Source organism: Nycticebus coucang, chromosome 1 (genome assembly GCF_027406575.1).
Source record: "Nycticebus coucang isolate mNycCou1 chromosome 1, mNycCou1.pri, whole genome shotgun sequence".
In the NCBI taxonomy this organism is placed as follows: Eukaryota; Metazoa; Chordata; class Mammalia; order Primates; family Lorisidae; genus Nycticebus; species Nycticebus coucang.
Genome location: NC_069780.1, coordinates 15,515,806 through 15,532,596, shown reverse-complemented (window position 1 = coordinate 15,532,596; position 16,791 = coordinate 15,515,806). Strand labels below are relative to the sequence as shown.

General features: G+C 36.9%; 1 protein-coding gene across 9 annotated transcripts in view; it reads right to left on the bottom strand.

Moving 5' to 3' along the window:
• ARHGAP24 (Rho GTPase activating protein 24) overlaps window positions 1-16,791 on the bottom strand; it is a 668,175-nt gene that overhangs the window by 17,406 nt on the left and 633,978 nt on the right. For all 9 annotated transcript variants that reach the window (XM_053599789.1, XM_053599915.1, XM_053599718.1 and 6 more), the window contains one exon: window positions 1,612-1,744. In XM_053599789.1, the coding sequence (XP_053455764.1) occupies window positions 1,612-1,744 (133 nt within the window). The remainder of the gene's footprint in view (window positions 1-1,611; window positions 1,745-16,791) is intronic.

The following is a 16,791-nucleotide window of genomic DNA, read 5'->3' as shown; positions in this document are numbered from 1 at the left end:
TCACAGATCTACGTGTAAGAGTTGAAGATATAAAAGCTTGAGAAGAGGGCGGCGCCTGTGGCTCAGTGAGCAGGGCGCCGGCCCCATATACTGAGGATGGCGGGTTCAAACCCAGCCCGGGCCAAACTGCAACAAAAAAATCGCCGGGCGTTGTGGCGGGCGCCTGTAGTCCCAGCTACTTGGGAGGCTAAGGCAGGAGAATCGCCTAAGCCCAGGAGTTGGAGGTTGCTGTGAGCTGTGTGACGCCACAACACTCTACCGAGGGCAATAAAGTGAAACTCTGTCTCTACAAAAAAAAAAAAAAAAAAAAAGCTTGAGAAGAAAATATAGAAATGTTGTGCTTCACAGGACAACCACAGGAAAATGAAAAGACAACCTGCAGAATGGGAACAAATATTTGCAAATCATAAATCTGATAAAGGACTTGTAAGTAAACTATATGAACTCTTTTAACTCATTTATAGGATGACACGCCAATTAAAATGGGAAATGAACTTAATTGATATTTTCCAAAGAAAATACACTAATAGTCCAAAGTGTATGAAAAGACATTCATTGTTCACTATCAGGGAAACGGCATTCAATCTCAATTATATATCACTCCACACACACTGGGGTGGCTACGATTAAAAAAAAATAGATAACAAGTGCTGGCAAAGATATGAAGAAATTGGAGCCTGTCCACATTGCTGGTAGAAGTTAAAAAATGATGGAACCTTTCTGGAAATACTGAGTTACATATGGCTTAGTATAATTAAACTCTACCTTTTAGGTATATGTGCAAGAAAAATAAAAACATACGTTCATGCACAAGTTTGTGCATGGTTATTCATAACAGCATCGTTAATAAAGCAAACAATGGAAACGAAACAATTGTTCTGTTTGATTAATGAAATATCATTTGGAAATAAAAGGAATGAAATAATGATACTTGGTACAACATGGAAGAATCTTGAAAACAGTGAAAGAAGTCACTCACAAAAATATATGCATTAAATGATTCCATTTATATGAAATGGATCAGCAAACTACAGGGTCAGGAAACAGAATAGTAGCTGCCAAGAGCTAGGCAAAGAGGAACCCAACAGAGGTCTGGATTTGTTTTGAGGTAATGAAAATGTTACAATTATTCTGATATTAGATTTCGGTGAACTTTCAGAAAAACTAAAAAGTACCAAGCTATATACTCTAAATGAGTGATTATACGGTATATAAATTATATCTCAAAAAAGTTCTTTGAAAAACAGACTGTAGGTAGGATTTGGTACCCGGGTCATTGTTGGAGGTCATTTGAGGGGGTCACACAATGAAAAGGAGATGATGAAGCAAGGCACCCACTTTTTATGTAACGTGAGGCACCACATTCAGCCACTCGGAGGGAAGTGACAAAAGGGGCTGATTGCATGTACTCCACCATATTCTTCTTTTCAATCAAAGAGGGGATCAAAAACAGGACTTGAGGTGTGTATGGAAAGTCAAGTCGTGTGTGATGCCAATCCACAGGACAGTGGAAAACAGGACAGAGCAAAAGGAAATTTACAAATTAAAGACTAAGAACACTGGCAAAAAACTCAACCAAAAGCACATTTGGAAAGACATTCAGCCACTTACTGCTTCTTCTTCCTTGCTGAGCAGTTTGGCACATGACAGGAAATCTTCATACTTCGCATAAGGAATAACTGGCTCTGGAAGTTCTCGGAGATACAACTTAAGAAGCGACGCCACTGTGTGTACATCCGTGTTGCTGTGGAGACAGAAGCGTGAAGATATTCTTTAGAGCGAACTTTGTACAATGTTATTTATTTTTTTCATCAAATATACATCTAAGAGACAGAATTCTATCCAAGCTGGTGACTGAGTTAGTCAATCCAGTTTCCAGGGAGCACCCGTGTCACACCTGTTAAATAGACCAGCACAGGTGGGGGGAGAAGGGCATAGACAAATACTGAGTCCTCAATGTGGTTTTAAAGTATTTTTCTTTTGTGTGTACTTGATGGTAAGCAAAATGTTAACTTTGGAGAACAACAAGAATATATCAGACCTTAATACATACGGTAATGCAATTTCAAAAAATACCAAATCTACATATCTGCATGGATATGGGCATTCAGTGTTGGAATTAATGACTTCTGAATCTTTACTTTATCTCTCAATGTTGGACTCATTTCTGAGAAGACAGGTGACTGGTTACAGATCCTTGTAGCTTACTAGGACAGCCTGCAACTTTTAAAGCAAAGCTTATTTTGAAGATGATTGATTCTCAACATAATAGCTTGTCTAAAATTCTAAGATAGTTGGGAGTCCTTAGAGTCTTCTAGAAAATAAACAATGAAAACTTAACACATTTTCATACAACTTGCATTATTTATTTTTATCCTCTGCTGAACATCAGAGTGGCAGGATAAATGACTGAAATATGTGTTTACATTTTGTTCTCCGTATTCCCTTACTCCCTGTTTATCCAAGAAGCTGCACAGTAAAGACAAGAAGAGCGTTCTCAGGGGGGAGATTTTGTTTTTGTATTTCAACGGAGAAGAAACAGAAGCCTGAAAGGTCTTTGAATTCCCATGAATCAGGAGGAGTGCTGCTAAGCAAGTTAGGGAATTCTTTAAGTGGTGAGACCACACACCTCATTCCCCTGCGGCTTGAGGTGACACGTCCTCAGAAATGTATGTCTTGAGACGTTAGGATGCAGGTCTTCCCGCATCAGTGAATATTTTGTCATTTCAATGGTGGCATGGAATATAATTTACAAAATTATGTGAACTTAGACAATGGACTTCTCAGTTCTCAATCTGGGGCTCACAGGTTGATTTCATTGAGTGCTTACTGCACACAAACTCTGTACCAGGAATTACAGAAAATACAGGAGCTTGAACCTGTGCAGTTGTAAAAAGAAATATATTATTACAGCCTGTTCAAAACTTGTAATCTAGTAGGGGCAGCAGAAATTAAGCTGATAATAATTGATACAAGCCTGTAATTACAAAGTGTGGTGAATGGTAATAAGGAAAATTATTGAACGGTATCTAATTCTGAGAGGACTAATCTAGGGTTTGGAGGGCTTTGCTGTGGAAATGATGCTTTTGCCCAAATCTGAAAGGTATATAAGGGCAGAAGAAGGCATTTATAATTAAAGCAAGGGAGGAAAACAGAGCCTAACACAAGAGGAGACCTTGTGTCCTGAAGAACTGACAAGCAGAGTGAGAGTAAATATGGTCTGAGCAGTAGGCAACATCCTCACGGATCCTAAAAATTCATCAACTTCTGGGCAAGGGCTGAGGTTTTCCATTCTGACACTGGAGTCCAGAACAGGCATATTGTCAGCTATTTTGTAGACACTAAAATGATAGAGGTGAACTGATAGAACTTATTTTAACTAATTAAACATATTCTTTGATAATTAAATAGTTTTTCTTTTTAAAGTTCTGAACTAATAGACAATATATGAACACAGAAGAGGTCTTCTTAAAGTCTCATAAAGGAAAGAACAATCATGTTTTCAAGACATTTTGAAAACTGCAACCAATGTCAATTCCTAAAAATAATTTCTATTTTTTTTAAAGATGTATCTAAAATATAGTCCCATGCTAAGACAATAGAGACACTAGTTTTTTCTTTTTGTTGTTTGATTGTTTGTTTTCTGGTAAATCAGTTTATTTCACACATATCCGACCCTTTTTGTTTTGCTTGCTTTAAGGTAAAGTATCTGATCCTTGAAGGCACAGGCACTAGTAGTAACAAAACCATAGCTTGGGGTAGACGTGTGGTGCAAATATTCCAACAGTTTCCACCTTTTGAGCCCACTCTAATCCAATCCACCCCTACGACTGGGGTGGGTTTGTTTGTCTTCACAGTCAACAACAATTCTGTTAGTTATAAGTAACTACAGAGAAAGAAGAATATGAAAATAAAATGTAAAATAAATAAGTGTATATTTCAATATACACAGTAGGTTATGTATGTGTATAATTTGTAGGGCTATCTACATAGGAAATATCAACTTTTATGAATAAGTGCATTAAATAAATGAGACAATAAGAAACATATTTAACAGAAAATCTGCTTTAGAGTTTCATGGGTGAACTATTCCTTACAGTCTCCCCAAGAGAGTGTTTTTCAGGTAACTGGCTTACTTCCCATATTATTTCGCTTATGAAGAGAAGCTTTTCACGAGCTGTAGTACTGAGAACGTTTGAACACTAGATGGCGGGATTGCAAAGTTAGACAATGGGACACAAAAATTGTGAAGGATGAGGGCTGCAGAATCATTCTTCCTTTACCAGCAATGTTCTTAGCACCAAAGCTGCTGTAATGTTCCAGGAATAGAAATATTTGAGCTATGAATCAAGGTAAGAAAGATGGAGTGAGATGATTATTTTATTCCTTCCCCGAGGTAGTAAGCACATTAACTTTCTAGCATTGTAGTATATAAGCACACAGTTAATTTTATGGAAATAATGAAGAAAAAAAATGACCAAATAGATTTTCTTTCTTTTTTTTTTCCCAATTAACAAAGCTTATTAAATTTTGCTTAAAGGCTAAATCTTAAAAACGGTATTAGTCCTTTTGGGGGCTTTATCGGGCTTTGACTGGCATTCTCATTTTTGGCTTTGTCCTTTTCCCTTGTATGGAAGAAAACAATCCCTTCAGGACAGACCCCAACATGTTTTCTCAGTTCTGATTCACCTCAAGAGGCTCAGTTTGTCCTAATTGCCAATAAGCTACTTATCTCAATGGGGAAGGCTATTGTTTCTCTGAAAATCTCTGTATTTACTCTACAAAATAACAATCTTATGAATCTAACTCCTGGTGTCTCTTATAGAAGAGATACTACTTTTTAAAATGAATGTCTCTTTCAATATGTGCAACCAATTAATTAGATACCAATATCTAATACAATAGTATCAACTGCCCAAACTACCTAGAAGAACTCTCTTTGCCTCAGAATAAGTCATATCTCTCAGTCTTCAACAAAGTGAAGTAAATTGACTGAATTGTGGCAAAAGTCTATGCATAGTGGAGGAAAAAAATCCCTCAGATGGTTAACAGGTAATAGCAACACTCTACACACACGAGGCTCTCACCGCAGGCCATTTGGGGGTACCTGAATAGGAAACTGCATGACAAGAATTCCTTTTGGCTAATCACTGAGCTATGAGGTGCTTTAGAGTCATGTTCTTTTGGTAAAAATGGCCCAAGGAAGCCTCCGTAGGAATTCCCAACTCAGTATGTAAACAAACTGAAAGCCTAATTTAGGAACAAATAGTTGAGCCTCAGCCAATCACAGACTGCTCAAATTACGTCCAAATGAGACAGATCCAAGCTTAACCAATTGAGCTATCTCTGATATCTCCCTTCCATTTTCCATACAATACTTCCTGTTTTCTGACCTTCAGTAGAACCTGCACACTGGTAGGATAGAGCATTCTGAACCATTTTGGATCCAGACTGCTGTCCAATTCTAGAATTACAAATAAAATAAAGTCAACGAAAATCTGCAAAATTAGATTGTGGCAATTTTATCTTTTGACAGGTAGAATTCAAAAATATTGGCCAATGTAATGTGATTATACAAATTCAAGTCTCTTTCACTTACCTGTTGATGGAATCTTTTCAAAACTTAACATCAATAACCATGAACATTTTATTCAGTGTAGAAAAAAGGCAGAGAGAGACAGACCCAAAGATCTTGAAAGAGCTATCAGCCTAGGTGGAGGAGTTCCGTAGCACATCCCTTAAATGATCAGCATACGGGTTTTGTTTTCAGCTTATATTGTACTTGGACTTTACTTCTAAATCCTATTTTCTCCTATGTAATGATTTTTTATTTCAAACTTAAAGGAAGAGGTCTGCCTTTATTTTATATTCTCATGGGTCTTCTTTTGATAATTCTGGGATCCACCATTCACTCTCCAAGTAGTTCCTGAATGCCCGTGATGTGTGCAGCCCATCCTATATGCTCTGTGAAACAGAAATGACAAACATAGGCCCCTATTTCCTCCTTTGTATGAAAAGAAAAACACAGGCCTTTTTTTCCTCCTTTAAAACTATATCTCTAACTGACCACCATTGACACTTTTCCATTCCATTCCTCATTTTTTTTTTTTTGCTTCCTAATACTTTCCATGATATTCAAACTGACGAGTCCCTACGAACTATGTGATCTTAAGAATATTCTTTATACTTTCTGAAGTTAGCTGTCCTACTTATAATCTACATATAAGATAGGCCTCCTCCTAATCTGAATAGAAATAAGAGAGTCTCACAAGGATCCCTCCTTGCTCCTCCTCTAACCCCCATCCTCCTTTCTTAATAAACATACTCACGCACACTGATAAAGCCAAATGCCACCATGATTACAAGTCTAATACCACACAGACAAAACCTTGTGATGTTTAAGCCTCAAAATTAGAAATGGGAATTTCTCACATACTATGCACAGAACACAATATAATCCCTTGATTTAGCTGAGTAGAATGAATTTTCAATGCACCCACAGGAAGTTATTAAAGATATTGTGAACTTATCTACAAGAAGCACAATGAGAAGACTTAAAATTCACTTAGAAATAAAAAACAATAACGTCATATCCATCAGACACCCATGAGAACATATATGAGACTGAAAACATTCAGCAGTTCTACTAAGATGAAGACTGCCACCAAACTATCTTGCTTCTGCGATATTTTCTGTGTCCATTGAGTTCACCAAGACACAGAAAAGCAAATCCAAAGGTGTTAAGCAACTCCAAGCCACACTAAACATCTCTTTAAAAATTTTGGTTCTGTCCAAGCTTAATTTTTTTACGTGTCTATCAAAACCGGCACAGTTTTTGGTAATGACATTTAAATTTGGTTAAACTGTTATAGCTTATTGAAAAGTTACATGAGTGTCACCACTGAATTATATACAAAACCAAAAAGACTATTTCTCCTCCAGGCAAAGTCGTGGACTACATTGAACTAGTACTTGTCCCAATACAGTTCTCATGATTTACAAGTAGTGATGGCAGAAACTGCATGATGACTCCAGCTATGGACTGACTTGCCCTCTCCTCTAGCCTTTCACTGAAGCTCTATCTTCTAATGTGATGGTATTTGAAGATGAGGCCTTTGGATGGTAACTTGAGGAAGATGAGGTCATGAGGGTAGGGACCTGGTCCGATGGGATTTGTACCCTTATAAAAAGAAACACTGAAAAGCTTGCTCTCTCTCCTTTTCTTTGTACATGTGCTGTTTGAGAAGACAGTCATCTGTAAGCTACAAAGAAAGCCTTTACCAGAACCTGACCAGGCTTCACCCTGAACAGTGAGATGAGAAATTTCTGTTATTTAAGTTACTAGTCTGTTGCATTTTGTTATGGCAGTTTCAGCTAACTAACGCAACTCCCAAATCTACATTTGATGAGCTTGCCTGCAAAATTTCTTAATCATCAGTACTGTCTGAGTGCTAGGTAATTAAATCTTAGCAGAAAACCAGAAACATGCTTTCTGTTAGTGTGAATCTGTGGAAACATTGTCCACATAAATTAGCCTGATATAAATAAACGAATTCTCTATCTTGGTTGTACACTGAAAGTATCTAGTAAGCTTTTCAAAATATCAACAATTTGATTTTATACATTTTGATATAATTAACCTGGGTTGAAACTTGGGCATTGAGTTTTTATTCCCAGGTGAAGCCAAGGTTAAGAAACGCTGAATGGTGCATGCATCTGCAGAAGAAAACTTCCAAAGAAAAGAGCAAGTTCCTATGTGTAATTGTCACAAGTTAAAATCTGAACACTTTAACCGCCCATGGGATGTTATTTGATGTATTACTTTTTGAAGTTGAATTGAATTACAGTAGCACGGTGTGGTATGACGTTCACTCAAAAGGTGGCACTAATCAAATGAGTGCTACCATCACTATGCACAGGCACAAACAAAATAGTCTTTTCTCTTAAAATGCGTATATATATTTTTGGCACCCTCTGTGTGGGGTGTATGTGTGTATTTGGGTCATCATGAAATTTTGAGATATAAAATATGCACAGACAGAAACAAATTAAGCCCTGCCAGCAAGACTGATAAACCAAGCAAGTTTAAACTTGCACAAGTGAATCAGACAGGATACTGCTGACTACATTTCTTGGAAGTTAAATAATGGACCATAAAAACCTTGATAGTATCCATGCACAGTAGAACTTTCAGAGCTGACCATCTCCCTACACTGACCATCTCCTCAAGTTGACCTAATTTTCATAGATCAGACATTCACCACATGTATGTATCAGTGTGGTAGGCACAGTTCCTTATGTTGACCAGTTTCTTCCAGTCCCTTGGGTGGTGACTTACAGAGGTTCTACTGTATGTATATTTTTATAAATGTGTCCCCAACAATGATGCTATTATATGTGATCCATTTCTTTCCTTCCATAATCATCACAGGTGTAGAAAAAGGTGATTATCTAATTCTGGGAAGACTAGTGAAAAACACAAACATTCTGTTCCAGAAAATTTATTTTCTTTTGATAAAACCAATAAAGTATAAAACAAACTTTTGTGCCTTACGCTAGAGACAAGTAAATAGAGGCCTAGGTTGAATCTTCAATTCACAGTGCCAGAGGAAAATTAAAAGGATTGAGCCAATGTAATGAGTTACACCAAAATCATTCAAGTCTGTGCAAAACTCATCCCTTTTATGAATAGTTAATAGTCTTTTATTCCCACATGAAAAAAAATAAATATATATCAATGTATAATATATAAACATATATATTTTTGAGACAGAGTCTCATTCCATCACTCTGGGTAGAGTGCCATGATGTCATCAAAGCTCACAACAACCTCAAAATCTTGGGCTCATGAGTTCCTCTTGCCTTGGCCTCCAGAATGACTGGGACTACAGAGATGCACCACCATGCCTGACTAGTGTTTCTATTTTTAGTAGACATGAGGTCTTGTTCTTGTTCAAACTAGTCTTGAACTCCTGAGATCAAATAATCCACCCACATCAACATCCCAGAGTGTTAGGATTACGGGTATAGGCATGGCCACCATACCCAGCCCAACATGATGGTATTCTCAAAGTATTCTCAAGTTGTGGCCTCAATAATACTGTTGTGGTTTATTAATATGTACGCATAAATAAAGAGAGAAGGAAAAAAGCTTTAAAAGAGTCTAATTATGTTTTTATTGTGGCTTTCAAATTAAAATGCTGTAATGCTCTTTTTAGAAGGGCTACTCTATCATCCATATATATAAATGTTTACTATATCAGTGTTTTCTATTGGACCATTTTTAAAGAAGGATCAGAGTAAAGAAAAAGTGATGAACCAATTTTTTTTTTTTTGAGAAGAAGCAAGCTTTTTGTTTTGTTTTTTGTTTGCTTTGATGTTATTATTTTGTTATAAATCATAATATAGTTTGTTTGGGGGTAATGATGCATCCATATTCATGAGAACATTTCAGAGGTAGAAAAAAAATAGTGGTACTGGTCCTAATTTAGAACTGTGACATTTATGAAAGTATAAAACCATCAATAAGATTATGACTTACTTTGCAGGCATTTTGTCTTAGTTGACAAAAATGACATTCTCACGGAATTTTAGAAGTTATTTTGAAACATGGTAATTTTTAAGTAGAAGAAAAGAAATAATAAAAATCAGAGACAAAATAAATAAAATTCAAACAAAAAATAAATACATCGAGATTAACAAAACAAAAAGCTGCTTTTGAAAAGATAAACAAAATCGACATACCTTCAGTCAGACTAAGAAAAAAGGAGAGAAGACCCAAATAAATAAAAGCAGAGTTGAAAAAAGAGACATTATAATTGACACTGCAGAAATTCAAAGTATCATTAGTGACCACAGCGAGCAACTGGAAATTCCAATACCCTGGAAAACCTAGAAGGTATGGATGAATTCCTAGACACATACAATCTACCAAGACTCAACCAGGGAGAAATGCAAAACCTGAATAAGGCAATAAAAGGTAATGAGGTAGTATCAATAATTATCTTGATTTGATTAATTTACATTGTATGCCTATATGTAACTATTATGCACCCACAATAATGAAAAATAAAAAAAGGTTATCAAATCTTGTCATAACATCATACCTCTAAGAACTGCATTTAAAAATAGGAACATTAGGCAGCGCCTGTGGCTCAGTGAGTAGGGCGCAGACCCCATATACTGAGAGTGGAAGGTTCGAACCTGGTCCTGCCGAACTGCAACAACAAAAAATAGCCGGGCCTTGTGGCAGGTGCCTGTAGTCCCAGCTACTCGGGAGGCTGAGGCAAGAGAATAGCCTAAGCCCAAGAGCTGAAGGTTGCTGTGAGCTGTGATGGCACAACACTCTACCGAGGGTGACAAAGTAAGACTAAAAAAAAAAAAGGAACATTAAGAGTTACCACAGCAAATAGTTGTTCAGGCTTCAGTGAGCTGGATCCTCTCTTGACTTCAGGGAATCATTTAGGGTGCTGAAAACAGGTAGCCAGTGAACCACCTACACATTCAGGGTTTGCCTTAGGCAAACTTTTAGACCTCTGCTCTTGACTTTCCCACCCTTTAGAGATGCAAACTTCTCCCTTTCACTAATTAATCTACATGCCCTCAAACTACCACTTGCTTTTTTCATTTTCTTCCATCAAGCCCTGCCCTTACATCTTTTATTCACACTGTGATACTAAGGTTCCATAATACTAAGGTTCCATAATTGTAGTAACTATACACATGGCTATTGAACTCTCCACCATTTAAGTTTTACATGGTTCAAAGCATAAAGGTACAGGGATGTACCATTCAGGTGTCCTGAAATTTCATGCTTTTTTCAGCAGATAGAAAATACTGCATTTTACACATCAAATCTATATCTGAGAAAACAATTTCTCTTTCACAGTACCATGGGACATGCTGGGCTAGTGAAAACTAATGTGTTGCTCCCAATACCATGAGGCTGAGTCTCCTTCTCCTTGTTTCTTATGAGAGAATGGAGGAACATCGCTTCTAATGAGCAATGCTCCTCTACCCCACACTCTTGTAGCCAATAGTCCAGCTAGAATTTCCCAAGTTATGCTTTTACGACCATGCATATAAGAATTATCTAGGGATTTGTTTAAAATGCAGATTATGTCAGCTGTGGTGGGAGCACTCTGGGAGGCCAAGGCAGGTGGATTACTTGAGCCCAGGAGTTGGAAGAACAGCCTGAGCAAGGCTGAGACCCCATCTCTACTAAAAATAAAAAACTAACCAGGTCTTGTGGTGGGGCCTGTAGTCCCAGCTACTTGGGAGGCTGAGGCAGGAGGATCTCTTGAGCCTAAGAGTTTGAGGTTGCTGTGAGCTACGATGCCATGCACCTCTATCCAGGGTGACAGATTGAGACTCTGTCTCAAAAAAAAAGATAAAATAAAATAAAATGAAATATGCAGATTAGTTGGCATTTCCCAACCTTTTATATCAGAGTAAGAGTGGTAAAATCTGGGTATCTGTACCTTAAGATATTCCTTTAATTCATTCTTATGTAAACTAATATTTGAGAATCTCTACTGTGTTCATAGAACTCCCAGCTTTCAAGTTCATTTTTCATAACTTAGATCAGTAATACCCAAAGCTAGATTGGTTCCCAGAGGATTAAATTAAAATACATTTGGCTCTTCTGTCTTCTAAACTTGAGACTTTTATTTTTATTTTTTCATTTTATCTCTGTAGATCTGCAGTTTGTTTGGTCACCAAAACAAATTTAAAAAATAAATGAAAAGGAGGGGGGAGAAGGAGGGCCTGGGGAAGCCAAACCGAGTGTGTGTGTGGGCAGCTGGGGTACCTCCGACAGCACCTGTTTTATGGGATTCTTGGACAGAATGTGCAAAATCCCAGGCTTCCTGAAGCCACTGTCCTTGCTCTTGACCACTGTGTTGTAAGTGCATAGTTATTCTGTTGCCCAGCAATCAAGGCTCTGACCATAACACCCACACTGCCATTCTTGACCCTACCTTCCCAACTCTTCCAAGATGTGTCTACTCTGAACAGCTGATACCATCTGGAAAGCTTTGGAAACAAAATAACTCTGAGTTTCTAGTCAGATTTTACACATTTTATACTTCATTTCTGTGTCCCTAAAAGTGAGAATCTTAAGATTTAATTGTTATATTTTAATTTATTTTCATTCTCAAGTATTTACTGTTCTGCCCGCTGTGGGTCTCCCCCATATCCAGCTATGACCGGCTTCTTGTCAAGTCTAAACTTAAACTTACGTCTCCAGGAGGCAGATGTGTATCTTCTCCACTCCACTCAGTAACGCATTACTGTTCACAGGTCACGGTCACTGCTCTTCGAGATTATTTATATATGTACTGTGTGGTGTTTATCTGCCCACTATTGGTAATCCCTAGAACATTGTCTTACACAGAGGAAACCCATGAGAATTATTCATTGAATGAATGAATGAGGTAGATTGTTTCCAAAGATGATTGTTAATAATTTCTCCCGTACCTGCATATCCATGCCTCTACTTATATCAAGAAAAAGAGTTGATTTTCTATCCCTTTTAATCTGAGCTGACCCTGTGATTTTTCCTTTGACTAATAGCTGCCCATGGTTGTAAAGCTGTGCCAATCCTGGGCTTAGCCTTCGATGGGTCTTCCGCTCTTGCTATCTTTGAGTCGAGAGTTGCAACAAATAACTAAAGCAGCGGTTCTCAACTTGTAGGTCGCGACCCCTTTGTAACAATGAAAATACATCCTGCATATCAGATATTTACATTACGATTCCTAATATTAGCAAAATTACAATTATGAAGTAGCAACGAAAATAATTTTATGGTTGGGGGTCACCACACCATGAGGAACTGTATTGAAGGGTCGCGGCATTAGGAAGCATTAGGAAGGTTGAGACCCACTGAACTAAAGGAAGAAGTTCTGAAGGATACAAGACTACAAGTGAGAGTCTCAATCAGCCACCAGCTATTCTAGCCAGTCCAGCTTGGGAACCAGACTTGTGAGCACATCTCCTGTGGACCCCACAGTCAATGAGATAAAGCCTCTCTGCGAAACACTGACCAGAGGCAGAGTCTGAACAAGTTGTAAACCAAAGAGTTTGATGTGGTTTGCTGTGCAGCAATAGATACCTAAAATAATCATTGGTATAAGAAATTGGATGCTACTGCACCAAAAATCTAAAATATATGGTGTTGGTATTGGAAGTAGGAAGAGCCTTGACAGCCAGGGAGGAAACGATTACTAAGAGGTAGAAGAGTGAAGAAACTGCTACTGGATGCTACAGAAAGGTAAATCTGTGCCAAACAGTGCTGGAAAAATTAACATGAGTATCAGCTGCAGTAACTTGGAACACGAAAAAACATTCCTGATGAACCTGTGGCCCTGCGTAAGGTTTTCAGGCCAAATGTTGATTGCACTGAATTGACATCTTTTATTTGTATGTGATAAGCTAGGACAAAGAACAGATGAACTGAAGGAATTGTTCCATTTTGAAGAAGAATTTAGAGAAATTACAACAGTCCTAGGACAGAATTTCTAGCTGGTAAGAAATAGCCATTTTGTTTTTAAAGGTAAAATCCAGGGTGCTGCCAGTAAAATATTAAAGTTAAAAACCAAGTGATGGGCATGACCAGAAAACCCCTTGTTAAGAATTCTGAAAGCATTGAGGTTTCTCCATACTTCCTTCCAGAAAGGTTGGACTAGTTTGCAGTCCCACCAGCAGTGTAGAAGTGTTCCCTTCTCTCCACATCCACACCAGCATCTGCAGTTTTGAGATTTTGTGATGTGGGCCATTCTCACTGGGGTTAGATGATATCTCAGGGTGGTTTTGATTTGCATTTCTCTGATAGGGATGATGAACATTTTTTCATATGTTTGTTAGCCATTCGTCTGTCATCTTTAGAGAAGGTTCTATTCATGTCTCTTGCCCATTGATATATAGGATTGTTGGCTTTTTTCATGTGGATTAATTTGAGTTCTCTATAGATCCTAGTTATCAAGCTTTTGTCTGATTCAAAATATGCAAATATCCTTTCCCATTGTGTAGGAAAAAAATCCTTTTATCATAAGGACACTTATACTAGACTGTTTATTGCAGCTCAATTTACAATTGCCAAAATGTGGAAACAGCCTAAATGCCCACCAACCCAGGAATGGATTAACAAGCTGTGGTATATGTATACCATGGAATACTATTCAGCTATTTAAAAAAATGGAGACTTTACATCCTTCGTATTAACCTGGATGGAAGTGGAAGACATTATTCTTAGTAAAGCATCACAAGAATGGAGAAGCATGAATCCTATGTACTCAATTTTGATATGAGGACAATTAATGACAATTAAGGTAATGGGGAACAGAAAGGAAAAGCAGAGAGAGGGAAGGAGGGAGAGGGGTGGGGCCTTGGTTTGTGCCACACCTTCTGGGGGCAAGACATGATTGCAAGAGGGACTTTACCTAACAAATGCAATCAGTGTAACCTGGCTTATTGTACCCTCAATGAATCCCCAACAATAAAATAAAAAAAAGAGGGACAAAAAAAAAAAAAAAAGAATTCTGAAAGCAACTCACAGTCTTTGGCCATAGAATCTCCTGTTACATTTTCTTCAGTTGTTTATTGATGCATTTTACACACGCAAAAAGCATACATTTTACAAACATGATAATTAGGATCACATTTATACAAAGACTGGGCACTATTTCACTGTCAGTTATTAACTTGATTTGGAGATAATTGGGCACATCTGTTCTTATAGAAATCCTAAACATAAAACAGCCCTCCATTCCCATGTCTCAGCAAAGATATGTTTTAAGAACCAAATTGGAAATACCTATGGAAAAATAAACTTAATAAATATGCTTTGTTATAATCTCATCTGTACATGAGGGCTTTCCAGAAAATATCCATGGCTGTATATTTAGGCTATATATAAATATTTCAAAAGGGCCCTGAAACTTATTATTGTCTCATGAAGTTCATTGTACATGGTTCTATTTATCCCATAACACAAAATTACATTAGGAGAATCCTAATGATAAATTTATTTCTAATTTTGGTATTAAAAATGCACATTTTTCCCAGATAAATCATTTTTTACATGTTGTGGATAGGTCTGAACTATATTACTGCTTACCTGGTTTTTCTTTTTCAAACTATAGGATAAGACACGCTTCTCCAGAGCGGATGGCTCCCTTACCAAAAAGTATCCCTGCAGTCTTGAAATCTGTTCTCTGGTCCTAGTTTTAATTCATTTCTTTACCTCTATATTTAATTTCTTTATCTCAGAGAGAATCTATAAGTTGTTATAACCTGTTTGTAATACTTTTTGTAAAAGGGAAGAGTTTTAATAAATTGATTGATCCTGATTTATTTTTCCATTTGTCATTATGTAATTAGAATTTTTCTAAAATTTCAAGAACTATAATATTTTGTTTTATGAACATAGCACTGTTTAATTAATCATGCTCACTACTGGAGATAATGGATTGGTATTGTTTTTTACTATTATAAAAATTATAATAACTTTGTACTTAAGTTTTTCTCCATACATCCTTTTTTTTGGGGGGGGGGATTAGAATTTCTTGCTTAAAGCCTTAAATCCATTACCACATTGCTTTAGAAAGACTGTAACAATTTGTACTCTCACTGTTTAAGGGTGCCACTTAAACATACCTTGCCAGCAATGAGCATGGTCATTATTCAAGACATTGTTAATATGACTAATAAAAGGGCACTACATGATTTAATACACATATTTTTATTACTAGTAAGAGCCCACATTCTCAATGGCATCTTTTTATTTCATATCATCTTTACAAGTACCTTTATGCCTACCTGTTAGTAGAATTGTTCTACTGTTAGTAGAATAATAATTCTACCTGTTAGTAGAATTAGCTAATTCTACACTTAAAGAGAAATAACACTTACTAGGTAGGTACCATGGTCTGAATGTTTGTGACCCCCAAACTTCTATGTTGAAGGCTGATCACCAATGTGATCCTATGTGGAATGGGGGGAGGGAGGTCTTTGGGAGGTGATTAGATCATGTGGGCTATGCCCTTACGAAAGAGACCCCAAGGAACTACCTTGTCCCTTCAACCATCTGAGAAGACAGAGGGAAGGTGCCACATCTGACCAGAGAACAAGCCCTCCATAGACATGGTTCTGCTGGTGCCTTGATCTTGGTCTTTCCAGCCTCCAGAACTGTGAGAAATAAGTTTTTGCTGTTCATAGGCCACCCAGTTTATGGGATTTTGTCATAGCAGCCCAAATGGACTGAGAGAGTAGACAATTTTAAATTTTCAAGTATCAAGATGATTCTTACACACAAAGTCCAATGCCAAGAATCTCTTCTATGTAAATAATCCAAAAATAGAACATATTTATACAAATGTCTATCTACTACAATGGTATTTGCAATAGTGAAAAAGTCATAATATAAATGTCTGACAATATTGAAATGATCATGAATAATATGCCTACTGAGTGAAATAGTAGATATTAAAAATGGTGCTTATAGAAATTGTTGATGATAAAATGTTAAGTTAAAATATGTAAAATTATTAATGATAAAATGTTAAGTTAAAATACGTTGAAATATAAGGACATTTTCAACTATTATATAGAAAAATTTCTACTATATAGTGTTTAATAATGTTAAGAATAAAAGTTTTTTGTGCTAAATTTTTTAAAGTAAAGAGGAAGAAATAATTGACAAAATTAACTGTGATGAACTCTTAACTATGGACTAGAGTTATCAATCTTTTTTATTTTCTTCTCTGAAAACTTCCACTAATTTTTGAGTATCAC